Genomic DNA, 27,565 nt, shown 5'->3' with positions numbered 1-27,565 from the left:
ATCTGTAGGCATAATTCTGTGCTACACATGAACATATAGGTAGCATTATGCTGAAAGTTTTGGAGCTATATGAATATCATTTCCAGCAGATTGTCAGGTTTAACCATTTCGACACAAATCTCATGATCATGCCACCAGCTGTCCCAGCAAACGTAAAGAAAATGTCAACAGTAAATGATAAATATCTTCTGTTTAACACTTTGCGACCCAGCTTATTGATCCTGTTGGAAAGACAGTCCTACTGATGTCACAATCAAAAAAATGTGGAAAAACATCCAGCGTTCATTCTCCATCTGTCAAAACTCCCATTAGCATGACAGCATCTCAATATATGATGGCATTTTAAATTAATTTACATATCTATGTATCAATGTAAATAATTAATTTGTCTTTATGCAAATCATTTTCATGTACATACAAAACCACTACGTAAAAAACAACTACATGCCGCTGCACAAACTAAATCAGGCTAAAAAATACAAGTTTTCAATAAAAAAAAACTATGTACATTTCCAAATGTCTCTTTTTTTCATTTTTTAAGTCAATAAGCCCTCCCACCCTCCCCTTTTACAAACCCCATACAGACACACATGCTTGTGCACAAGTTGCTCACACTGGAACATTCAGACAAACAAATGTCTCTTTGGCTGGTGTGAAGCTGTGGCACCTTGCAGTGTGTGTGTGTGTGCATGTAATTACACATTTTCCAAAAACACACGCACACACAAAAAAATAACACCATCTAACAGCATAGAAAATAGGTTTCGATGATGTGTAGTGATAGATTTCCTATGCATTTGCGAATATATATATATTTATATACCAAAACATACTGGTTACTGTATAAAGGGCCAGCCACACATTTGCCCTTGATTGTGTGTATATATGCATTTTAAAGTCACATTCAGAAGTGTAATGTGAAACTCTTCAGGAAGGCATCAATAAATAGAGATGTCAGTCGATCGCTCGGCCTGTCTGTATATGTGTGTGTGTGTGTGTCCCTGGGTGTCCAGCTGTCTGTCAGTCATTCTTTGAGTTATGTGCTGCGTCCAGGTTGACCACCTGGAGCTCCGTCAGGTTACTGCTGCTGCCGCTCGACTGTTGTCCAATCACCATCTGGAACACAACACAGCTCTGTCAGGGCCAATCAGACGGCTCGTCACTAATCATCACATCACACCACACCCAGCACAGATGCAAATCCTGCAACACTGCATGCCATTTGTCATGGAGTGTTGGAACGCCGCAATGAGTGCTGTTCTCAATTATTTTAGGTTATTTACTATGAAATCATTTTCTGTAGAGTGCAACATAGACGAGAAGGATAGAATTTATAAATATATATATTGCCATTTTTGCCGCCTACCAGCAACTTTTGACTGCGCGCAGTGCACCGTCCTTTATTCTATTTTCTACACAGTATATAGAGAGTGTAAGCTAAATATAACCAATATTCCAGCTGAAATTGATCAAATTACATATTTTAAAACAGCTCGCATAAAAAAAATCCCCTATGATTTACTTCATAAGACTGGACTTTATTTAATAATTATATAATATATATTTATATATAATAAAAAAACATCCCAGTTTTAATATCCATGCACTTCTATAGTGGTGTTTTGTTACGTCTATTGCGAGTGTATTTTTATTGCAAATCACAGGTAAAAACTTTCATACAAACAGGCGACAGGTGACAAACCCTGTGGCCTCTGTGTGCCAGTGCTCTGTTAGGATGCATTAGTGCGGACACGTGGCATGCTGGTTGCAGAGGGAATATGAGAGTTTCACTTGTAAAATGCAGATCTTGCCGTACTGGGTGAAGCTGCACCGCTGAGACAGGGATCTGCACCGTGCCTGGAGGTCCTGTGAGGAACACCTGAGAGACACCTGTAGAGGGGGAGAAAAACATGGTGTCCATCGTTAAACTGTCTTTCATTATGTACTTTTGAAAGTATTTTCTACAGCAGTAAACGGTCAGGTTTCCCCCAGAGAAAAGTCTGATGAATGAGTTAAGGCCCAGGCAAGTTGAAGTAAGTTTACAGAAATGCCACACTGCAACTGTCATTGCACTTGCGAGGAATGCATTTAATTATATTCAAGGGAAAAAAAACTTTTCTTTTTATGTAATTATTTAAACTGTTAAATCATTTTTAAAACATTAGGCTAGTGTTTATACAAGAGACCTTTTCTATGCTCCTTAATAGGCTGAATATTTTGGAATCCCATGATTCCCATTCCTTGGGTCACGATTCGATTCAAAATCCATTTCTGGATTCAGTTCAAAAGAGGATTTCAGGATCTACTCCAGTCCACTGTGTGCCAAGAGGCCTTGTGGCAGATTATGGCATTAAAGTCCATGTCTCATTTATTTTCATTTAAGTCTATTTGAATTTGAAGATTGTAATGCATGTGATTTTAAGGCAAGTCAACATTACCAGCGGCAGCAAAACACATATTTAAATTATTATTTTTTTAATAAAATTTTCTTTTTTAAGTTGATTTTGGTAAATAACGAATCATTTAAAATCGCAGTAGATAGGAATCGATTTTCTTCACCTGCCCTTCTCCTTAATATTTGTTTTAAATTGATAAAATACATATTTCAAAACTATCTATATTTTCTCTAAAAACCAAGCAGGTAGACTCATAATAGCATCAATTTATTATAGCGCAATTGCAATTTTGTCCACCAAAATCGCCATTGCACAATTTTACCAAATCATACATGACTATTGCCACTATGCATACCTAACACATTTTCTGGGGGAAACCCTGACGGTGCATAATGCGCCTGTGTTGTTGGGTGTCTGACCTGTGTCCTGGCCTTGTGCGTGGGACACCTGCATGGCCGAGGTGCCCTGGGAGAAGGCATTGAGCACGGCCAGCCCTCCGTCAGCCAGCCCCGGCGTGGAGGCGTACATCACCGTGTGGGGGCTGGGGTACATCATGTGACCCGCCATAGACGTCGGCACTGACGAGGTGACGATGGTCGCTTGGAGACTGGTTGCTGGAAAGACAGAACGCTAAAGGTCAAACTGAGGGAAAGAGGAGAGTACACATGTCGGCCAGCAGGTGGCGCTTCATATCAATCTAAATTCAACTGCCAACTCCCTCCTGTGTAGTGGCACATTACCAAGGACAAAAACTCATTAACAGCAGGAGCAGAAAAATAAAGCAGGAAAGACACAATGACACTTTAAAAAGGGCTTTTCTCATCTAGGAAGGTGTTTAGGAAACTTAAAACGTTAGCTGTTTAAAAAAAAGTATTTAGCATTTTTGATACGGGTTCCCAGTGTAACTACATGCTCCCAAAGTATGATAAACAAACCTCTTTTTCATTTCCTTTTTGAAAACCTATGTTAAAACACACCGTTCTAATTCTTTCTTTCCATATGACGTCATAAGGGGAGATGCCACGCCCCCTCATTACCGACCTAACATAGCACTACCTCTACAGTACCTGTGATAAACACAAGCCCAGATTATCTAACTGGCAGTTAGATTTGGAAGGTGGGACTTAAAAGACAGGTTCTTAAACAGACCGTTTCCAAGGCTAAAAAGAGGAGATTCAACAATGGCACTGTGATAAATATAAAGGCTTTTTTGGACACTACACCATGAAAACAGTTTATTTTATAGTCCAAATTACAATATTAAACCGTAAAATTAGCATTATATGTTACCTTTAAAGTTGACCCGACCAAAGGGGCCATTTGACCTACCGGTGGAGTTTGTGGAGTGGGAGATTTCAGGGCTGCTGTCGCTGTTGGAGGAGTTGGGGTGTACCTGGATAGCCTGGAGCTGCTGAGGAACCCCTGCTCCTGCAGACACACACACAAAGCATTAAGCCACTATAGTAGGTAATCCCCACACAGACAGGCCATAGTGGTAGCTGTAGTGGGATTGTGGGGCAGTGCAGCAGTGTGGGGTGGCATATGGGAGCACAGACTGTGGATATTATCTGAGGTAGAATGAGGATTCATAGAAGTATCATTACTTATCCCAGCATAAGGTGAGTAGTTATTAGTCAAAGAAGATGTAGCAGTAGCAGTAAGAGCAGTAGTAGCAGCTTTATGGTGGTAAGATTGTGATAGTAGAAGCAGGCATAGCGGTGGTGGTGGTGGCAGCGTGCAGAGCAGGTCACCTGTGAGGGAGACAGCGGCAGGGAAGCGGAAGACAGCCTGCTGTCCCTGCTGTGAATGGGGGGCAGCGGCCAGCGTATGACCATGCTGCCCCTGGAGGGCCAGGGAGTGCTGCTGCAGCTGGCTCAGAGGAATGGTGGGGGTGCCAGGGGGAAGAGGAGTGCCTGCTGGAGTGGGGAATAAGACTAAGTCAGAAAGGATAGAAGTGCAAGTCTGAAAAAGTGCTAATTACTTCATTTCAGTACATTTTAAATTTGGATAACGTTCAGTTTCCCAAGTTTAAAAAATGGCAGCATATAATTATTATTTGCTGCCATTTTTTAAACTTGTTAGATGAATACATTAAATATATGCATCTAACAAGTTCTAGATAATTTAATAGACAACATGACTGGTTTGCAACTTTTGGGAATAGAGTAAACAAAGCTCTTGTCTATGTTTCTCCTTACGATCCACTGCCTGTACACACTGTGCGCTGAAAAAAAAGCTGGTGTTAAAGCACAGCATAGGCTCTGTAAATGGGTAAGTTATCAAAAGTTATGTGAACAAAGGGGGACCACCGTAGCTAGATACATGCCAGTTTACGGAGTCTAGGCTGTGTTTTAACACCGGATCGTGAGGGGATATTCACTGATTTTGATTTCAAATGAATAATAATTTAATCAGCAATCTGTCCTGTGTCATTTAATGAAGCCTCAAAGCTGTGTGGCCTTTTCGGATCTATTTTTTCTCAAATAAATGACAGATCCCTCAGAACATGACTTTGGAGCTACGCCCTCACATTCGCTCATTTGCTCCATCCACAGTTGCTGCAGCAGGGTGGGCCATCCCCGCCAAGCTGTCAGCTGAGGAGGCTTTAGTGTGGGAGGGTGTGTTGTTCCACCTGGCACTGCTGATATTTGCCAGACAGGTGGTGAAGAGGAGAGAGCGAGCACAACAGACAGACGGACAGAAAGAGAGAGCACGGGAGAGCAAGAGAGCCAGATAGAGAGAGAGAAATGACAGAAGGCAGGGAGAAGTAGAGAGAGGGAGGGCGAGTGAGAAGGGAGAAAATGATGGAGAAGGGAAAAAACCCAGACACTTCTTGACTGTCCTTCAGCTGTCAATCAAAACAACATACAGGAGCCATTATGGGGGCATCATGTGTCTGTCTGCTCAGCTGTGGCAGAGTGCAGACAACCAGCACACTGCAACAACAGTTGACATTACAGCTAGTAGCTATAAAATACAACTGAAGAGCACTAGACCTGTTCAGCTTCAACACATTCCGGAAAAATGATAGCACCAGTCCATATTCCTCATGTTTTTCTCATGAGGAATATGGAATATGGAATATCGCTGACTAAGGTGTAGTCAGCGATTCTTGGTCCGCTACCTCTCTGTTTGTGCAAGGGAAAACAAGTGGTTTAAATACACAGCCTAGGCTTGGTAACCAGGAACGTAAACAAAAGGTTTGTAAAGTAAGGGAAACCACTGTAGCTAGCAACATGGCAGTTTACAGAGGCTAGGCTGTGTATTAACACTGGATTTTATTTTATTTTTTTCAGTGCACACAACGTGGACAGATAGCTGATCGTGATGAGATATTAACTGATTTTCACAAAAGTGATTTTGAAAACAAGCATTTTTTCTTTATACAGATGGAATAACATCAGATTTAATTATCATGAAATCTAAAAAAAAAAAGTTTTCATCTTTGGGGGAAAAGTAACCTCTTGGCGTCCCCAGGTCCCACTTGGAGACCAGTAGATGCAGCCCCAGTATTTCTCAGCACGTCCACCATGAAAAGGATGTGGGATGAATTATTACTTGCGAAAGCCAATTTAGACACTTAAGGGATCCCCAAATCAGAGCCGTTGAGTTGGTGGGGTAGAAAGAAATCCCACGTGTTTTCAGAGTGTGTCTGTGAAGTCCCCCTTAATGAAGGGTCATCTTTAGACTGTTCTGCCACAAGGCTCCGGCTCCACAAAGTACGCCTCAATTATAATTTCAGCACAAGCCACCGATCTGTCATTGAATATTCATGACTCATTACGGGCCGTGTTCGTCAGCTCCCATTGCCAGGTCTATTGTGTCCATCTCACCTAATTATTCCTGTCCCCTAAGTGACAATCAAAGGCAGGGCCAGTCGCCAATGGACGTGGCTTCCCTGGATACGGGGGGCTTTGTAAAAGGCAGAGGACGCTGAGTGTTGGTGACCGGCTATGAAGGGCTGTTGTGTGATGTAAACAGCTCGGAGGTGGAGAGGCTCAGCCGCCCCGATATGACGGCTGAGGTCATGGAGGTTGCCATTCAAATTCTAATCAGCTAAGCAACATTAACAAAACATGAAGGGCAGAAGAAGTGTCCGTTCCATTCTAAAAGGATGAGGTTACGATAAAAAAAATAAAAATACAGAAAATAATGGATCAGTTAAGGTGAGACACTGCAGACAAAAAGATTTTCCAGCACTGGTCAATATTGAGATCTTTGGCTATTTTGCTTCCATAACATCTCTTCTTCAGTTAATAAAAGTGTATTTCGCTAAACCTAGTCTGTTTGCATAGTATATTTCTCCTATACAACCATCTTTAAACAGCCATTGACTCCACATTAGTTTTTTCAATACTCTGAGATAGAAATTACAACTTCTAGCACTTACTTCAACTAATCTTTCCATAATCATTAGCACTCTTCTGAAGGTTATTACAAATGGATTTGTTCATATGTTATTGACTGTCAAAACATGAGGAAAATACATTTTTAAGACTTGTACATAGTATTTTGATTTATAAAATGAATCCCAAAAAGTTTGGACACCAATATGTTGTTTAAATGAGACAGATTTGACTGTATCCAACATGTAGATTGTCATTTTGCAAGAGATGCAAATGTATGCATAAATAGTTAAATATTGCCAAATTCTAATATTTATTCAAACATTCTTGAAAAAATTAATTGTTTAAATGTAAGTAATGGACTGGCAAAGTTTCATGATGACATCAATATGGCAAAGCTTTGACTTGATTCACCTGCAGTGTCTCACCTTAAAGCAGCTCTGGATGTTGAGCTAAAGAGTGAAAGTCCCCCCAGGTTTTGCTTTGCTACGTACCGGGCATAAAGGTGAAGCCGCTGGGCAGCTGCATGACCCCCGTGGAGCCTCCGGTGGTCTTCAGGACGGTACCGTTGGCGCTGATGCTGCCGCCGCCCGAGACCGGCGCCAGGTAGTTGGTGATGGGAAAGGATCCGCTGCTCACCTGCATGGTGGTGGAGGTGGTGGGGACCGTGGACTGGGTGGTACTGCCCGGTAGGCTGGCTACCGTGAACGTCGGCTTCAGCTGGTCCTGTGGTGGGGGAAAGCAAACATTGTGAGTAGGAAGACCGGGGGGAACATCAAATGATGAAATTAAATTAAATTAGCATTGGATTCTGTCAAGATGGGAAGAAGATGACCGAGTGGTGGAGTACTCCGGCGATTTAGCGTTGCACTTCCATATTTTTGAGGGTCTCTCAAGAGACAGTTTTAAAAAAGAATGATGAATATAAAAGCAGCAGAAACTGAGATATAGCCAGACCATTCAACCCTTGCACTCAATAGTCTCTTTTGTAGCCTTCTCTGACTTTCATTCCCCAAATCTATATTTTGTAACTAAAACATAAAAAAAATAAAAAATAATCAAGATAACTCCGTTGACACCATCAGGGTTATTTTGACAAGTAAATTGAACTTGATGTGTAAAATCAATGGCAACCCTCTTACCATTTTTCACTACCTCGAAGATGCTAGTATTTCAGACTGATGCACTGGTTCTGTGCTATAACCCATTTGTTCCCCTGATTGCAAAAGCAACATCAGATAAGATGTATACGAGAACACCTAAAACAACACCATTAATGAGGCTTTTCCTCTTTCAGCAGCTGGCGGTAGTAGGGGGGCTTTCATGCTTACATACAAAGTAGTATTTTCAGGGATCAATGGATGGGTGACAGAAACCAGAGCAAGGTCTAATAGACTCAGGGATAATGATATAAACAAGGTAGAGAAACAGTCTGGGAGACCTTTAATTGCTTACATATGTAAAATACTAAGCAGAGCAGGGAGGGTACAATACATTTAATTTCAAATTGGAGAAAAAAAATCTTCCAGTTCCACTGAAAGTAGATATTTCAGGGTTGACATCTGAAAGACGCATATCAAATCCTATCAACATGCTTCTCCTTAATAAGCCTACATAATGAGAGAACATTAGAAAGAGATCAGACAGCTTTGCAGTAGGGGTGGGACAAAACAAAATCAATATTGCCATAATACAGTATTGTCGTGACTTCTCTTGCGACACAATATCGATACGCTTTTTTTATCATTGCTATGTAAGATGCTGTATACACTGTATAAGGGCACGGCACGTTTCTCTGAGTGGTAAAGGACCTAACGTTACTAATACTTAATCTAAAAAACTACATTTAAAATCGGATGAAGGCTTCAATGTACAAGTGGTACATCATGTGGGTTGTCGTGGAGTTACTTATCGCAATGTTTAATGAACTTCGTAATTTTTGGTTCTAAAACTGTCAGATGCCAAACTTTGCCTTGACTTTGTCATGTTAATCTTTTTGACATCTACGGCAGCCTGAGCCTGTTCTGTTATCTCCTACAACTAGTTAAGTATCGCCCCCTGCTGGTAGGATGTCTCATTTCTGCCCATACAGTATACGGTGCTGCCACATAGTGAAATGCATTGCATCGGGACTCACACTGCGCAACACAACGGCTATTAGATCGATAAAAATTTCACATGATCGACAATTCTTAACGATCAATGATCGATCATTGATTAATCATGCCCATCCCTAACCTCAACACACAGCATCATCCAATCATCATGTATACCTTCTCATCCTGGAATTAAAATCCAACCACTGCTCAATCCAACTGTGCTGAAGTTGAGTTACTATGACAACTAACGGACCACAAACTAACATGTCCACTAACAAGGTGTGGAAATCAGGCAGAATAAATATTCACAGGCTGTGAGACTTAGCATCGCTACGCCATACGCTAATGTGATCATGCATTGAACAGCAGAGCAGGATGTGTTGGTGAGTGGGCTGCAGGATGAGAGCAGGGTAGGCGTTAGGCTGGGAGTGGACTATAAAAACACATCTAAACCCACCATGCCTGTGTCCACACACTTACACCAACACTAGTCACTTGATACTAATAATCTGTAATAGCAGAATGGGAATAAGCCTAGTACACATTATGATGCATTTAAGAGTTAGCATTTGCCTGTGGGATCAATGTTCTTTGAGGGTTTGATTAAGCATACATAGGCCTACAGAGAAGTTGCTGAGAGACATCAGTAGAGGCAATATCTGTCCCTGCCTGGTTTATGTTAATAGGAGGTATGATCAAAAGAAGGAAAATAATGGGAATTGTGGCAAGGCAAGAGGTAGAAGGGGTAGAAGGGCCCTTCAAGAATGAATGGGAGCTGTATGTCCAACACGAGCACATCTGCAGCATCACAGTTCACTGTCTTGATCAAGTGATTGTCATTAAGGCTCGAACAAATGTTAAGTGCTTTTTTCCCGAAAACAACCGCCGCTGTATCCTCTGCAGTCTTCAGTAACCCATATTGCATTGTGCACTCCTTAATGCCAAAAATCCCTGACAATCACTAGACCAATGAGAAAGCCATTGCACCAAGTTAAGTGTTGGAGGCCAGACATACACTCCAATGATGACGTCATAAGGGTTACGGTATCTGGGCTTGAACTTTACATTTTGAGTAGAATGACCAATGACCATATTATAAACCGAATAGTAGAGTTTTAGACATGTGGGCAGGAAGGGTCTTATGTCTGCCTCTCTGCAAGTTTTATTTTTCAATTTTAATAAAATAGGGGCCTGGGAGATTGATATTTTTCTCTAAGTAATTGAAAAGAAATGTAAAACTCCCAATATAACCTCTGGTAACATGACATTTGGGAACCTGATTTGTCCATTTGAAAGCTACTTCACCGCAAACTATCTCAGTTTTTGACTGAGGATGTACTCATACTATTTTTGGAGAAAAAGCAGGCTTAGCCTAGGGCTGCAAATCCTCTGAAGGACAAACCTTTTCAGGGCCTTGTCCTTTGGAGGATCCAGCCTCAGAATTGGGACACGGCTATATCATGTCTTGGATGTAAAGCACTCTACGCATTGCAGTGTGTCGCATCTTGTGAGCTTTACATTCTCACAAGGAACATTCAAGTGTCAATACTAGTAGAGAGTGTAGAAGCAGGCCAGGCCAACCTCCCTGAGAAAAGCTCTATTGGTTTATAATATGTGACTAATTACATGGGCTAGAGGTGGATGATCCAGCAGGGACTCCACTGATAAGGCCTTCCAACCCTGCATCACCATGCAAACATGGAAACAGAGCTACTGTACAGATTGGCTCACAGTTTTCAGTAACATCACAGATTCACAGTCTACTAACATCTTAATTAATAAAAACAGTCTCAGCAAAAGCTTATTTCTTTCAATGTGATGAGTTGGAAAGACTGACACCCCTGATTATTAGTTAATGGTCTGAGTCGTGTGGGCTTGATGACGTACAGATGGCTAAACAGGTGGTGTCTTATACAAGCTGCAGTGAATGGACAAGACTGTACAGAAGCTAACCTACACATTGCTGAGCACTGGGTTAGCTGGTCTGCTGCTCAGTTCCAGGCCCTGCTGAGGGGCACTGACAGTCCAAGGTCCTTTACCTCTTTAGTTAAACAGCAGCTGGAAAGTCAAAGGGGGGCGGGGGACTCACAGTTGTTCTGCCCTTTCAGCCTCAAAGCAAAACTCAACCAATTCACACAAGGAAGACATGTCGCTCATTTACTGGTCAATTCTCAGACCTGTGATTCAACACAGAGTGATTACCGACAGACGGAGTATGAAGCAGCCGACACCACAACTTCATTCTCCCAGGAGACTTTCAGGTTTAACCAATACGATAGTCGTTAATGTTCACCAAAACCTAAACGAGACAAATAGGAAGAAGGCACACGACCACACTGGCGTAGGAATTTGCAGATACAACTGTATGTCGTGGCAACAGAAAAAGTATCTTTAAGCAGGAGAACGGTTTCAATTGACAGTGGAGATAAAGTACGTCAGTAAAGAGGACAGCAATGTAGCAGCAAGTCTCACTTTTTAGCCACAGTAGCAGCCGAGTGTATATGTGTGTCAGGCACAGCAGAGTCAGACCTGTGAGAGCTACGGGACAGGGGACAGGATAGGGCCAGAGTACAAACAGCTGAGGATACAGACAGCTGGCGGGAAACCTGAGCAGCTCTGAGGGGGGAATTAACCCTTTCCACGCCAGCTGAGGCAGCAGAAAGGCACGTGTAAAGACAGCCGCCATCAGACGCACAGAAACTCAACTCTGTGTAAAAACTACTGAATTACCTTGTACTATTGTATAATACAAGGTTGATAGATCATACAGGTTTTTTTAATCTGTGCATCTCGTCCCAAACTGCTACTATCACTGTGACCTACATAGCCCGCCTCCACTGACCTACTGCTTTGTTTGACCATCTCCATGTGTCTCCTGTTTAACACGCCGATCTATAAACAGCGCTGGCTTGTACTTCAGAGGCTGAAGCAGTGCATAGTAAACATAGGCAGCAGACTGGTGTAATGCATTCCTTGAGAAGTAAACTGTCACGTCGCACAAGCCAAAGCACTGTCACTTCCTCTTCACGTCCCGTTCCGTCTCCTGCTCCTCATAATACACACCGATGCAGCCACAAAACTAACCAGGGCCTGACCAGTGGGGAACACACCACTTAGTATAATGAGGCAACAGTACGTAACAAATGAGGTCACAATTTATAGTTGTGTGAACCCCTGAGAGCACCCCCCACAACATGCTCAGTAATCCATTTTACAAGACGGGACTTCTTTTTTCCTCCAGCCACCTAGAGAGCTCAAGTATTACACATTCCACCTCACTGATATCCAATGTGGACTTATGAGAAATCCTAATATAAAATCAGTAGATAGAAGTCAACAAACACAAATAATCAAAAGACAGCAGTAATCGCATCCTTTCATTAAGACAGTGGTACAAAAACACAAAAGTGGCTAAACCTTTTCTTGCAGCTCTTTAGTAGTTATTTTAACATGAGGGCTTGTGAGTGTTGTTGGTTTAGTTTGGTTTGTTTATTTTGAACATAAAATACTAAAGATAAAAAAAAGAACATTACATTTTTTGTGAATACGTAAATGAAACAAAGTATATGAAGCAACAACATTGATAAATAAACCCACAGAATATAAGTTATGGAATGCAAGTCTCCATTGCCCTCTTTATATTCAAAGACATCACGCAAAATGGAGGAGGAAGAGAGTGTCATTAAAAAGAGAAGGACACAAATGATTCCCCATTCATGAGGGATTAATCATTCCCAATTGAAGGTGACAACTGGCAGCCTAGTGCAGTGTTGGTCGGAGAGCCCATTGTGCAGTTGTACTGGTGCCTGGCCCTCATCTAATCTCCCATTTGCTGGCTCCCATCTCCCAGTCTGTCACCCTGCCAGCAACATGGAATTCGCAGCTCCATTTGGGACTGCTAAAAAAGGCAAGGCAGCCCAAGTGGAGGAGGTGCAGCCAATGGCGGCTGACCTGTCCAGTTGCTTGCTGTAAAATAAGGGGGAGTGGGGGGAGGTGACATAACGTTGCTTTGCTCGACTCTTAACAGCCAACACGCTACTCTCTCTCTCCACCACCTCCGCCCTTTACATACAGTCTGCTTAGGAGCAGCCTTGTGATAAGAGCACATATCTGAGAGAATTAAGTTTACATTATCTCAGCGATTGTCTCTTGTCACCTACTTCAGGCCACTGCTCTGCCCCAACAAACGGCAGTTAGAAAGGAAGACTGAAGAAAATTGTAGAAGGTCTCTCTGCAGGTTACAATTCCTCATTTAAGACTGACTTAAATATCACATTTAATTTCTCTAAGGAGCTGAATGAATTCAAATTTCATACACAGTGAAATGTGGGCAATATGCTAAACAAAGAGGCTGTCAAAGTCCCACAATGCAGGGAAAACAAACATGTCTGCCTTCAATCAGGACAGTTGCCTCAGACTGTACGTTTTCTGCTCAGTGCTTCTCGCAACATTAGGTCCGCAAAGACGATGTGATCTGTGCTAATGAGCAGAGCAACAAATGATTCATCTTCAGCAGGATTATAAAGTATAACAGCCAGAGCAGCAGTGGGGGGAGGGGGGGGAGTGAGAGAGAGACACTATGATAGGCTAGCTCCTCTAAGCAAACAGGAGTTGTTGTGGGATTTGCCATCCCCTTCCAAAAATAACACAGAAGGCACAAAAACATCTGTACTGCAGGCATGTCTGATATTAATAGGCAGCCACAGAGGCCGTGAAACATCCAAAGGTCTGCTGGGAGGATGCCACCATAATGACAAATCTCTGAGATACCAATATTACATTTCTGCTGCGACCCTTTTCCCCTTTTGACCTACCTCAGGTCACCTTTGAGTCAGACATTAAATATCCCAGAATGCCTTTGGGCAGTCCAACAGTCTTGAACACGTTTCCTTCAGTTGTTGAGTTAACATACTTAAAGCTGGGGTATATGATTTCTGATTTGTCAAAGTTAACATGAGCTGTACACTTTGACCAATCAGAGCAAGGCTCCGATTCTCTGTTCTTATTGGCTGTTGGGACTGTCCATTTACTTTGGCACAACTTTGTTTGTGTAGAGCGTGTCAGGGAGGGACCATAGGGGAGGGACCAAAGAGAACGAGTGGAGCGGTTGAGGTATTTGGATTTGAATCTCTATCCCAACTGCTATTTTCTCCCCAAATCCTCCATCCCAGCTTTAATGTGTGCTGGGAAAAGCAACAGCAAAATAAAAGCATGGGTTTTTTCCAGACAAAGTGAGTCACCCACTTTAAAACGTAATCCTAACATTGCATTCTGTTCAACTAAATACACTCTCGGGGGCGCCCTTAGCTCAGTTGGTAGGGCGTCCCCCCCCATGGGCCTCGGCCAGCAGCGGACCCGGGTTCGATTCCGGCCCGCGGTCGTTCTCTGCATGTCACTCCCCTCTCTGCCCCATTTCAACTCTGTCTCTACACTATCAATAAAGCATAAAAATGCCCAAAAATATCTTTAAACTAAATACACTCTCAATTGAGTAATACACACACTATCCTGTGGGACTGCTGAAAGTATTCCAAATTTGTTTTTCTCAAGCCTGTGAGCAGCTCAGTTTTGTTGTCCCAGATTTGTGTCTGGTGATCATGGACCGGAGAATAATTGCGGAGGCTAGATATGACTCAGACCAATCAGTAGATCAGTAGATAATCAGAAAAAGGGTCTTGGATTCTTTGCAAAGCCTCAAACTTTAACAAAGCTGTGAAAGCAAGAGTCTTTTAGAGGTTAAGCATGACGGGGAATCTTCACTGCCCCATTACCGCTCATATGAAATCAGAACCTCATTCTAGGGACAAGTTTGGGAGAATTTTGATGACATTCCAAGAGAAGTCGGCATATTTTTCCACATCTCTCCATCTTCCATCTGTTTTGAGCCATTTCACCCATGATCTTACATGTTGAACATTGTGGGACAGCTTTGCTTTTATTTTGGTGGACTGGTACCAAAACATGGGAGTTTATTTGAATTACAGATGCTCAGATCCAATCCAACAACAATTGGATCAGATATTGACTGATTCAAAATTAAAAGATATTTCTACATTGGTGTGTGTTTATTCCCCAAATGTGTTTCAGGTATAATTCACATTCAGTCAAGGTACACTGCTGACAATCTTTAGTACCACAGCAAGGACTGATAATAAACACAATAGTGCGTTCTTCATCACCATATGCCTGGTATGATATATTGGCACTCTGCACCGGCAGCTACCTTGAGCTAAGGTTTCATAATCAGTATTTGGAGAATATACATCTTAAACCAGTGAGCGATTTATATTAAACTCAACTATATAGCGCCTGGGCCCATTATCTTAAATGTACACAACAACAGAACAGAATGAATGAATGAAGGGCTAATTCATCAATTCATCTTAAAATTAAGATGTTTTCTTTGAATCCAACCAGTATATAATATAACTATATAACTAACTTTCAGCACCAGAATTTCTAACGATTGCAGCACTAAATCACGCCTGCTTCACTCATCTCCTAAGCCTCTCTATTTTGCTTCTCCAAAAACTTCTCCGCTCCCCCCCCCCCCCACTAACCACTGCAAACTCTGAACTGTTTAGACTAGCTTTGGACTGTATGTATGACATACCACTCTCTTGATGAATAGTATCCAGACGCCACAGACACACCGCATCACACATCAAGTCCTACTGCACGGAAACCATCCCTCAAAATCTAGGCCTCCGGGTCCAACCTGCCTCGTCCTTAATATGACTGACGGATCCTGAATTGGATCACAGTGACAATGTGTGGGGTTTCCCCTCGATGAGCAGTGTTCTCAGGGGCCCGTGCTGGTCTCCCACACTGTCCACTGCAGCAGGGGCAGAGTGCAACCTGCCAGCCACCTAAATAGAAATTTCACGAAACAGGACGTTAAATATGTCTCAAACTTTTCCATTCCACCTGCTCATATCTACATCCATATCTTCTCTCCATATCACTAAATTAGTGTGGGGGAAGATGGGGGGGGCTGAAGAAATCACAGGACTCCAAAGACAGCTGCAGCTTATAAGGAATGCGAGGGGCCTCAGCCAAGAGAGCAGGCAGGGAAACCATACCATATATGGCAACAGAGGCAGAATCTAATTTTTATCAATGAGCAGAGCGGGCATGAGAGTGGCTTTAACATGCTAAAGGTTGTTGATCCCCCTCATCCTTGACAGTGTATGGTACGCATTACTTGGTGCCTTGTACAAACAGCACACAGGGCCTGAAAGTGTCCGTCTTCAAAGGGGCGTTCTTAAGCTGTGTAAAATGTGGAAGGGATATCAGCTTCAAGCGCGTCGCGTGATTGCACGAAAGGTGTGGACAGTGAAGTGTGTCGGCCGATAAAATCATCGCTTCTAAATATCAGCGACAGGAGGTTTAAGTACACTTGCAGTGATGTAGAAGTGGAAAAACAGGGATTTTCTTAAAAAGGAGAATAGGTCACACTAACAATTCTTATGAGGATTTCAGATAAGATACTCTTTGAACAAGTTGGAAACTGCACAAAATGTGTGACTTTCCAATAGTTTCTAAAACATAAATTCTGTTTCATCTGTGAACACAAGACAGCATCATCCCAAAATCAAAAGATAAACACCACAGTCATCCTTATAGCAGGCTGCATGTTTCTCCTCCTAACACAACCCAGACCTGCTGTGATTTATCTTTAAAGAGTGAAGAGGCTTTCCAGCATGAGAGGTCACAAAGGTAAAGTATAGGGAACTCCTTTTAGAATTTGGGATAATAATCTACATATAATCCGGCTCCCCTTTTAAGGGCTACCAAGACTTTTTGGATTTGTTTAGAAAAAGGAAAGAAAATGACTTGATACTCAGAACCCCAAACCATAAAGCCAAAACACTGGCCAAAATAACTGTTTGCAGCAGGACGAAGATTATTTTTCTGAAACTGCTGGTGGGTTTGATTCATTTGCTCTGCCTGTGTGCTTGACAAGCCTTTTTTGGAGAGATTTCCAACTAAATCCATTAGTGACTGGTGCTTTATTGCTTCTCTCTTTTTAATAAGAAGAAAACTGCACTGCAATTCATGTCTCCATTAGAAAGCAGAGAGTCAATGTAAGGCGCAAAGACTAACTCGAGCACCGTTGTTGCTGAAAGAAGGGGAAATGAGCTGCGGGAACAGGTACAGATATGAGTGCATTCAATGTTGGGGATTCACAGCTGTGGGCAGCCACACTATAGCCTCGTTTCCACTGAGCGGTTCGGTTGGGCACGCTTTTATTTGCTTTTCCACTGAGAGAGTTGGAAAGGGTACCAAAATAACAGAGCCTAGCACACCTACTTTTGTCACCCTTTCGTTTGGGTATCAAGCAGTCCCAAAGGGTCCCAAAAGTGTGGAGCTACACACTACAGTCGTTGGTGAGAGATAAAACAGTATGTAGTCACCTCGGCAAGAGTGAATAGTCTTGTGTTGAGAAATGTCGGCCTGCACAGCCCATTTTTCATTTTGTGTCGTTTTTCTTCTTCATTAAATTAGTCATCAGGCTACACTGTGTCCCGCTGTTACGATGTCAAGATAGTAACCTTGCTGACACGGCCAGAGCCGTTCTACAGCTGTGACCCATAGACTGTATATTAGGCAGGGCTGTACAGTGCGACAGTTTTGATCGCATTTGCTACTGAAATTGATCACGTGCGATGATGAATACGAACCCATTAGCACTCGTGCGACAGGTTGATAATGAGCAGATGCTGTCTCTTTGAAACACAGAGGAGAGATGCACAACACTGCTTAGAGGACTCTACATTAACACTGCAGGTAAATGAGTCTTAGGCAAGTAAGTTATTGAATCCACCCTCCACTTTGGCTGGTGAAAGATATGTCCTCGGGATCTGTGCGGGTGCAGCGATTCTAGGTATAAAAACTTCACCAACGGCAATTACCGGGAGGAGACGGCACATTACCGCAGTTAAGTTAGCTCGTGTACAAACAGAACATTTCCTGTGCGCCTTCACATTAAAAGCCTGTTATTAGCCAAACGTTAGTTGACTTTTATTTTGAAGCCGGTAAGAACAGGAAGTTAGCGCTTTTTTCTAGCTTGAAAGGCAACTCATTCAGCTGCAGAGAGCAGTCAACAGTAGCCTAGTCTATTTACAAAGTTTTAAATAAGCCACTGAAAAGCTACTCCCAACACATTCACAACAACCTATTTAATTTATCCTAAATTGTACCAATATGTATACTTATTTATTTAATAGGCTATGTTTAATGTTTTAAAGTTTGGTTTTAATTAACAGAAGGACATTATAATAATAATTCTGAATCAGCAAAAAATTGCAATTGGCAGGTTAGATTCTTTTTTCTAAATCGCAATCAGTGCACCCCTATTAATTTTTCTACAATTATTACTGCACCCACTAGGATATCATATTAATTGTGAATCTCAAATGAGACCAGGATGACATGCTCAAAGGTAATTAGAGCAAAATGCAAGGGTTAAGGTTATGCAAGTTTTCAATCATAGCCTACTTTGTGTGCTACCAAATTTATTTTTGTGCTACTGAATTTTTTTGCTTGCTAGCACCAGTGCTACCACCTGAAAAAATAAGCGTACAGCCCTGATATTAGGCCTACTCTGACTGCGACTATAACGCTTTATGCAGTAATGTCAGCGGTGGAAACGCAAACCAGATCTATGGTTACCATAACCTGCTGAACCGTGCCAAACAGAACTGTGCTGCTCAGTTGAAACGAGGCATAAAATCTTCCCAAAAAAGATGGAGTATCCTGCGTCTCCAGCTTGACCACCTTGAGGACCGCTTTGCAACAACAGCCCATTCCCACTTCTTCCATTCTCACCTTTGTGTCACCCATGCCTTCCGACTCAGAGACCTGGTATGTGAGGTCCGTCTCCTCGAAGCCCGTGGCACTCATGCGCTGGTCCATGGACGGGTCAGAACGCGGCGGAGAGTCCGGAGAGTTGAGGCATGTCTGGATCAGGGCTTTGCCCGTTTCACTGGTGATCATGGGTTGGAGTTTGCGTGTAGCAAACGTGTAGACGTGGCCCGTTTCACTGGCCACGAGCAGCAGGACTTGGGTTCCCGTCAGGGTAGAGAGTTCATAGGCCTGGGAAAGAAACAGAGGAGGAGGGGGAGTCAAGCCATAATGCAAACATCACAAAGATATGGTTCACCAAATTGTGGCTAAGATTCATTCATCTCACAGAGAACGTAATCTACTGGAGAGATAATAAACAATTCAAAAGGTGAACCTCTGGAAAAATACGACATAGCCAAGAAAAGACTAGAATTTTAAAAATACCCCTGTGGTGAACTCTGACGTATAGCACAAATGAAGCTAAAATAACATGAGATAAGGTTCCCAGAATAGAGAGCATGATATAGCAGACAGACTGATTGCAGTGGGGGACTGGATTGCATAGGCAAGGGGAGCGGTGTAGTAACCCAGCCTTGATGGAGAACCACGAGGGTTCATTCCTAACACCTAGAGGTAGCCGGCTGTGAAACGTGAGGCCACCACTGCAGTCTGCCTCGTCCTTTATTACACAGCATGCAGACCACACACATACAAACTCTCCCAAAGGAAAGGAACAATGAGATTCAACCACATCCAACACACACACACATACACACCTTGATGCTGCACTCCGAGTGAACTCCAGATAAAGCCTTTTCAACTAAATGAGTCATAAGTTGTGTGGAGGACGCTTCTGTGAAGGCACAGTGCCACTACCATCACCTTGGTGAGCAATAATACAGCAGGAGCTCGCTGATAGATGCACCATTGTAAGCTGGAGAGTAATACTCTGTCACAGGGAGCACGGAGGAGAAGGATCACATTCAAATTAAATAATTTTATTGAGCCATCATAAAAGCGTGCATTCATCCAGGTCTACTACATAACGCTACAACACTGTGTTCATTATGGGCCATATCAGTCCAATCCTCTATATCTGGACACATGATAGTATAATTGCCTTTTTGTGTGCAATAAATATGACGGAGCACAAAAGAGCTAATGACCAGCCACTGCTATAGAGGCTCAATGCTACACTGCACTTCTTCTACCTGAGCACTTTGAAAACGTCGCTTATTTAGAGGCGTTTGTGTTTACTGAAGAGGAGTGTTCAGCTCACCTCACTGACTGCTAGTGCAGCATTACAGAAGCAGGTGATGAACTGCACTGCTCCCAGTCATTCACTCTCTACCAACCTCCTCCTCCCCTAAATGAGCTCTGCAGCAGCCACACAGGGGTCTCTAACAACAGAGCTCGACGTGTTGCCAAAAGGACTCATTTGTCAGCAATAGTGTGCTAGGTGACAGCACAAACTAGAGCCACACAGACGACAACTATAGCTGTAATTGGTTCTCCTGTCACTAAAGTCTACATATCAAATAAAGGAGGTTACAAGTTTATATGTATAGCTCAGCGATTCAAAACAAAAAAAACTTTGTGGAACTCTTTTTTTAGTTTCCATCTTGTTTTTATTTTATTGCTGGTAGAACACTACTAGTCTCCAAAGGGCGCCTTGTGGGTGGCTACACAGTTGCTAGTTTCAATCCCTGGAAAACCCCTCGACAAATTCAGTTGTAATGTTGCAATTCAAGTCCAAAATGTGTGGCTTTATAAGGGCTATAGAGGCAGCGCTGAAACAGTTAATCAATGAATTGCCCTGCTCACAAGTAGGGATTTGGAGTTTTTCCTGTTTTCAAATCACTGTAAACTAAATCATATGCCAATTGTCAATCAATTGGGCCACTTAATTGTCTTATTGTATAAGCACTAGTCAAATCATAAACAGGAAATGCCCAGGTGTTTAAGAAAGATCAAAAATAAAAACATCTCCTTTTCTGGAGAAATAATGGAACCAAAAAAAAAAAAAAAAATAGGGACCACGACCATATAAGGATTAATTGAGTAATCCCTCGCCAGAACAAATTCAGGTTGTGTTGTACGTAACCTGATGTATTTATGAGAGGAGAACTAATGCCTAGTGCCCGAGCTTCACTCACCACACTTTAAAATTAAACTAAGCTCATCCTGGGAGAGAGTTTGAGTCCAGTCTACTATGAATCTTCCCACTCCACCCACCCTGTCAATTTCTGTGATGCTGACAATAGGCAACGTTTTTAAGGCGCCTCCATCCGCGCAGTGTTTGAAACAGTCTTCATGTTGCCAAGAGCCTACATAAAGACACTTCAGTTTCCACGACAACTGTCTGGGATACATTAAAAAAAAAGAGAGAAATACAGCAGAGTACAAAGTATACAGACGCTTTCAAGTAACATGTTGACAAATAAAAACTGTTGCACTACAATAAAGCATGGCTCACAAGTAATTAGTCAGGGTCATAAGGAAGAAAAAAAATGGCTGTGACTAGTAACCAGCTGACCCAGTCTCCAAATGATGAACTTTGGATGCCTCAAAGCAACTGTGTGTGTTTGAGGTTGTGGATATCCAGAGAAATATTTCTGTGACACTAAACTTTGAAGACAGCAATGGAGACAATTTGGATTGCCATGGAGCAAGTTCTGTCAACGGCAGTCAGGTCCAACTTAGAAAAACTGACACCAAAACAAAGTCATCATTGCTTGATGTATGAGAGTGCACAGAGCCATAATGCGTGCACAGACAGACAGTCTTCTGTCTGAGAGCATGTTGGCTGTCCTCTGATCTATTTCCCTGGGGGTTTAGTCAGCTGTTGGCACCTACATGCCCACTGCTGCTCACTGCCCGAGAGCAAAGGCCCTGCTTCACAGTGATGGAGGGAGATACTTCCAACAGTTCTGGGCCTGTGTGTCATTCCGTCTGTGTGTGGAGGTGGAGGGGTTTGTGTGCATGACTGAGGGTGTCAAGTGTATCTGGTGTGTGTCAGGCCGTGTGTGTGGGATAGTTGAGGTGAGCATGTTCATAAATAGAATTGTCATTTGTTCAAGTTTTATTTAGAGCCCATTTCCCCATCATGACTGTTCTGACCTCCTCGCAATGCAGTGTAATTTTGTGACACAACTTCTGTCTTTTACAACAAATAGCCTAGCCTACTACACCAATATTAGATGAACTACGCAATGTCTTTATTGTGGTGGCTCTAGTTACTGACTCAGCACTTTACCACTGTTGTTATGGTCGTAAAAGTGATAATAGTATTGAACTCGTTGATACTTCCAAGAATGAGTGAACAGACAGTTCTGTAGGCTTTATTACACTGCAGCACATTTAGGCCAAACAGCATCCGAGTGTGTGACACAGATCAAATGTTCCTGTGGTTGGCTGACTTCCCAAGAAGACTCACCTTTTTCATGATACCCGTCTTCCTCTTGCTGAACGTGGTGTAACGTCTCAACTTGTTGTCAATAAATTCCATCTTTATCTTTACGCGCCCACGTGTCTTCTTCCCCGGCTTGGCCCCGGCAACCCCCCCGGGCACCATGCCGTAAGCTCCGGGAGGTCCTACTCCCACCTCCTGGCCTGTCACCGAAGCTTCCATCTCCCCTCTCTCGCGCTTCACCCCTCTCCTGCTGTCCCCGAGTGAACCCACTGGGTCGTCATCGTCTCCGGAGTCCGAGTCATTATCCGAGCCGCTGCACAAAGGTGCACTCTCCCTGTCCGGTTCGAACCTGGCTCCTGAGGCCAATACGACCGAAGTGTTGAGCCCCACCATGTTGCCCTGGATGGCGGCCTGCATAGGGTTCACGCCGGTCCCGTTCCCCGGCCTCGCACCTCTCGGTCCCCCCGGTCCATTTGCCCCCAGCATGCCGACGACGTCTCTTTCCCCCTGTCGAACGGCAGCACCGGCGCTCACGCTGATCCCCGGCAAAGCTTGCCCTGCTCTGACCAACACGGGACGTATCCCGCTTCCAACAACCCCCGAACCGTGCCCTGTGCTACCTCTGCCTGAAGCTGACCCGTTTCCTGCTTGTGCCGACCCGACCCGGCTCGGTAACATTCTATTTAGTGGGACCGAGTGTCTAAACACCAGCTAAACGAGCTGGAGCGCGTTGTATTCTTGCTAACGAGCGATAGCACTCACAAAGCGCCTCGGCTACAAAATGTAAACAAAGCAGGCCCGTAGATGGTTCGGACACTCCAGGAAATTACCGAAACAAACTTTCGAAAGTGATGCTGCCCCCAAGACCCTTCCACCCGGCTGAGTTTGGTTCACCCTCCTCCTCTATTTCCAAAACTCGGAGCACTTTCTCAAAAAGGAAAACGCGAAGAGCACCTGCGATGTCGCTCCGCCATGACACGTAGTCCGCATTGTGAACCGAAAATAAAGCTAGCATCGGCCTGTTAACGTCTAAATGCTAATTTTATATCCACCGATTACGCATTATTTATCGCTCCGCGGTTCGGGGACGCATAGAAACATATAATTTTAGAACGTCGTTTACGACAGCGGAGTAATATCACAACCCAGGAACTACTTCCCTCCTTATAAAGAGATACAATGTTTCCTTATTTGGTGCTGTCGCTCCTTATTTGGTGAGTCACTGCGTCGCCTATTGATTGGCTGGGGATTATCTGAGTAGCGCTGCCATTGGTCGATACCACAAGCTCATTGGAATAAATACCAAAATGGTTGCGCTACCGACAACGTCACCCTGGACAGGCAGAGGCACTAAAATAAGAAAACATCCAACTTTTTATTCCCCACAGGTTGTACGCCTACTATGTCACACCACAGAGCATGTTTTCTCAACGTTGCTTTGCCAAAACACCTCTCTATTGTTGTTGCGTTGACCGAAAGACTTCCAAGTGATTTTTTCACAGGAAATAGCCTGCTTTTACGAGTTTAGACTGTAGGCCTACTTTATTATTGTTACGTTTATCTAGCCTACGTTAAGGATACACACGTACCTTTATGAAGTTAGATGTGCATTCGCTTATCTGAAGTCCACCAACATAGGTTCTTATTAGCCTATTTATTTTTATTTGCATGTAGCCTACACTCATCTTTCCCCCCTATAGGCCATATTAAAAAAATATATACAGGCTAGTTCTAAACATATCATATACTATTAGCCTACCTTACAGACGTTTAAGAATGGCTGTACCTCTGTTCATTGTGCTGTCAAGCTGAAAAAAAAGTAGCCTATTCCTGTGATAGTCTTTCTTTTTTAAGAAACTTTAATACAAGTCTTATTCAAAACAAATATTGTAGCCTACCTATTGATACCCTGCATGCATAGCTTTCAGTAGAAGTTGCACAGGTGTTACTAATATCATTAATCATGGCTTCAGGTGTCCGTAAGCCATGACAGTGACCCAGAATGCACAGGGCCAGGACACTGAAGCAGCTTAATAGAATTCAGCCATCAATAAATAATTCATAAATATATATTTTCTTTATCAATCAGGGGAAAGTTGTCACACAATCACTTGTATTGAATGAGGTGAAGTTTCACTATCCTCATTAGGATGTAGCCTCAGTTTGTCTGATAGCATAAGTATGCAACATTTAACACCAAATGCCAAATATGCATCCAAAACTTTAACAGGGAGATGTATGACCGACTGTGTTGTGAATCGGCTTTGAAAAACATGGTTTTGTGATGTGTGCATGTCTGAAGTTGAGCCTCGTCTTTATCCTTCATTATGTACAGCAGACCACTTAGCTCCCACATTCTCACAGCCAGAAACTGGAAAAAAGGCGACCCATAATGTCTCCGGATCAGCTCAAATATTTTCAGTGAACTGCAAAAGTGGCCAGGCTGTGGGCACCAAATAATGTGACATTTTAAACGATGACATATTAATCAGGTCAACGGAGAACATTGTCAGTATTCAAAAACAGTATGGACTCATATGGGAATCTTCTTTTGCAGCTATAAAAGGACATGTTCGTGCGTTCAATTCTAAACACAATTATATGGAAAAAATATTTGGCAAGCTATTAGGGTCAAGGTTTAAAAAAGACCAACAGAGAATGTACACCTCCCTCTAGTGGTTACTGACGGTAACAATTTGGATTAACAGTAAAATAGGAGAACTTTAACTGTGGGCACTTTTACAGAACAAAAGTGTTTCACACATTAAAGCCCATTAAATATAATCTACGTATACTATTTGTAACTCTTAACCCTTTTCAAAAGGCATACAATAAACTCAAAGATTGATTTTGTACTAACAGGCAGCTGTTGTTTACACAGACTATGAACATCAACTTGCAGAGACTTGCTTGAGGAAGGCAATCAAACTCAGCCAATGTTGCGTCACCTTTAAAAAAAAATTGTTACTCATTAAATTGTGTGAGAAAGCAGTTGCACTCAGGAGCTGTCATCACTACTTTTCAGGTGGCTTACAAGTGGCAACATTTTGAACAAAATAAGCTAACAAATTCCTTTTTTTGTTAAAAGCATTTTGGTTTGAACATCCAACCACTTGAACACACTTTGTTTTGGCAGCAGACTACATCACATCTTTCAGAAATGAACAAGGAGGAGTATTACTTGCAGATGCATTGCCTCATTTGCCATACAAACTTTGAATAAAAAGTATGTACAATGGGATTTCTTGATTGTCTTAAGAAGGTTTAATGACTTAAAAGTTGATTTTCATACCAAACTAAAAAAAAAGAAGAACAAATAATTGGAAATATATCTATATACATTTAAAATATTTAGCGAATCTCACTGATGTTGCTCTTGAAGATGGATGGCCGTCTACAGCAACAGCAGCATTAATCACAACACAATGGGTAAAAACACTGTGAACCTTTATTGACAGCAGCATGTATACTTTTTTTTATATATCTGTGATTACTGTGAGCATTTGCTGAAGCAGATTAAAAAAAAAGCCGTCTAGGTGTGAGTGCCTAGCATTCATAAAAAACAGAACATTACACTAAAAACAACGTATAAAAACAGGTTCATAAACAAAGGCCATTCAATTTGATTAGATAAAGTAAAAAAACAACAACGAGGGAAACAGTTTAGATAATCCTTCATTTAGCAGGCACTTAAATGAGTACTGGTGACCAGCAGTCACTCCTTTTCACCTCCTTTGTACTTTGTGTTAACATATTCAGCTGCTTACCAGACTGAATGCACATCGAGATGGACTGTGATAATGAATACATAGCATCAGAGAAGTACCTTTCTATTATAAACATATTTAATAAAAAGACAGGACCTTCATCGTTAATAAACAGGCACCTGCATGTCCTACTACAAAACGTGATAGAGATAAAGAGGGATATTCTTTTAAGTGAAGTTAGTGCATGGCTTCTACATTATGTACACATTGCCTTGGTGTGACGGTCCACTCTGCAGCATTGCACAAAACAACTGGACCGAGAGAGAAACTGTGATTGGACCTTTGAAGAAATGATGTCGCAGGTTGAACACATTGATAGGGCTGCATGCCCGCGACTGAGACATGATCATCTGTATGTGGTACCATGGGTATTTCTACCCACAGGTGGTGACCATTTAGCACCTTAAAGTTAATACGAGAAAACAGAAACACACTCATAAAAAAACGCACAAAGCCCACTCTGGCACAATCTCATCGATTCAATATATTTCCTGGCTATAAACATGATCGTTTTGTATGTTCCTAAACACGGATTATATTTCCTCACGTTGCCCATCGCAACAGACGGCGAAAAACTTCATGCAAAACCCCATTCCACTTCCTCTTTGAACGCACACTGGAGCACGGGAACAGTTCAGTGGTGCACACACACACACATCCAAACACACATACACACTGGGGTGTGTGCTGGGTTCTTGGTGGACAGAGTAGCTAGGCATCTCCTTCAGGATTAGGGTGGCGGAGTCAGGATGCGGTTCATCAGATTTTAACAGACCAGTTGAAACGATCTCATTCAACGCTCTACTGAGTGGTTGATAGAATAATTAAGAAGCTCCACTCCCCAATTGAAGCAATATTGCATCCCTCTTTACCTTCAATACTCTGACCACTTGACAGAGCAGTGAACCTTAATTTCAGGGGTTTTCCTAAACTTCATATGAATCGTTTCTATTAATCTGTAAGTAAAAGCCCTGTAACTAACATCCTGACAAAGCAGTTGGAGGTCCCTGGTGAGTGTGTGTGTGTGTATGTGTGTGTGGAGGGGTAGAGGCACTGAGGTCAGGGGCTCCGTGAAACAAAGTGTCTCTGAGCCAGAGCGGTCGCACACAGGCAGGCAGGGTCACGGTGGAACCACAGACCAATAAAGTCCAGAGGGAGGGTCATCCATGCTGTGGTTAAGGCAAAACAGAAACTCCTGGCACTGCTCACAAGAAGCCATTCACACAAACAAGACGAGTGCGTTTCCATATAGCAAAATAAGTCTTATCCACACGCCCGTCGTTTGAAATGCATATTAAAAAAAAGTGTTTGTTTTTTCTCCTCAACCCTCTTCCCTGAAATGTATGAGACTAATAATCCAGCATTCATGTCTTTATAGGGGTGGGGGGGGGGGAGAGAGAGGGGGTCGGTCAAAGTTCCCCTTCCGATTGGTGGGGGATATGGTGGGTTCAGACTTTGCTGTCAGAGGGCAGCTCTCCCAGGGCTTGAACGAGCTCAGTGAAGGAGGGGCGCTCTTTGAGGCTTAGTGCCCAGCAGCGGACCATGAGCTTGTAGATTTTGGAGGGGCATCCGTCTGGAACGGGCAGCTTCAGCTTCCCGGTCTGCAGAGCTACAGGGTCGACACACAGACAGGGAGGTTATACCCGATCAAAAACATGGACACATAGTTATTCCTCTAAGTTACATTTACCTGACA

The 27,565-nt window shown here is 42.7% G+C and overlaps 2 protein-coding genes across 5 annotated transcripts in view; both read right to left on the bottom strand.

Annotated features, from left to right (window-relative positions):
* Positions 1 to 579: 579 nt before the first annotated feature.
* On the bottom strand, positions 580 to 23,082 carry srfb (serum response factor b). Of its 3 annotated transcripts, none has more exons than XM_080036555.1 (8): positions 22,127 to 23,082; positions 18,673 to 18,939; positions 7,237 to 7,468; positions 4,148 to 4,312; positions 3,726 to 3,824; positions 2,816 to 3,010; positions 1,792 to 1,890; positions 580 to 1,116 (listed from the first exon to the last, which is right to left on the bottom strand). In XM_080036555.1, exons 1-8 carry the CDS (start codon positions 22,778 to 22,780, stop codon positions 1,079 to 1,081), a joined length of 1,749 nt encoding a protein of 582 aa, XP_079892681.1. In that variant the 5' UTR covers positions 22,781 to 23,082; the 3' UTR covers positions 580 to 1,078. The 3 variants fall into 3 exon arrangements, with proteins under 3 accessions (XP_079892681.1, XP_079892680.1, XP_079892682.1); XM_080036554.1 differs by having other exon boundaries at positions 1,817 to 1,890; XM_080036556.1 differs by lacking the exon at positions 4,148 to 4,312 and having other exon boundaries at positions 1,817 to 1,890.
* Positions 23,083 to 25,539: 2,457 nt separating this feature from the next.
* The window catches only part of ptk7b (protein tyrosine kinase 7b), an 80,273-nt gene continuing 78,247 nt past the window's right edge, over positions 25,540 to 27,565 (bottom strand). For both annotated transcript variants that reach the window (XM_080036343.1, XM_080036344.1), the window contains exon 21: positions 25,540 to 27,478. In XM_080036343.1, coding sequence (XP_079892469.1) covers positions 27,318 to 27,478 — 161 coding nt within the window. In that variant the 3' untranslated portion in view covers positions 25,540 to 27,317. The remainder of the gene's footprint in view (positions 27,479 to 27,565) is intronic.

The sequence above is a fragment of the Ammodytes marinus genome, assembly GCF_949987685.1.
Source record: "Ammodytes marinus genome assembly, chromosome: 11".
Taxonomy (NCBI): domain Eukaryota; kingdom Metazoa; phylum Chordata; class Actinopteri; order Uranoscopiformes; family Ammodytidae; genus Ammodytes; species Ammodytes marinus.
This window is presented reverse-complemented; position numbering and strand designations above follow the sequence as displayed.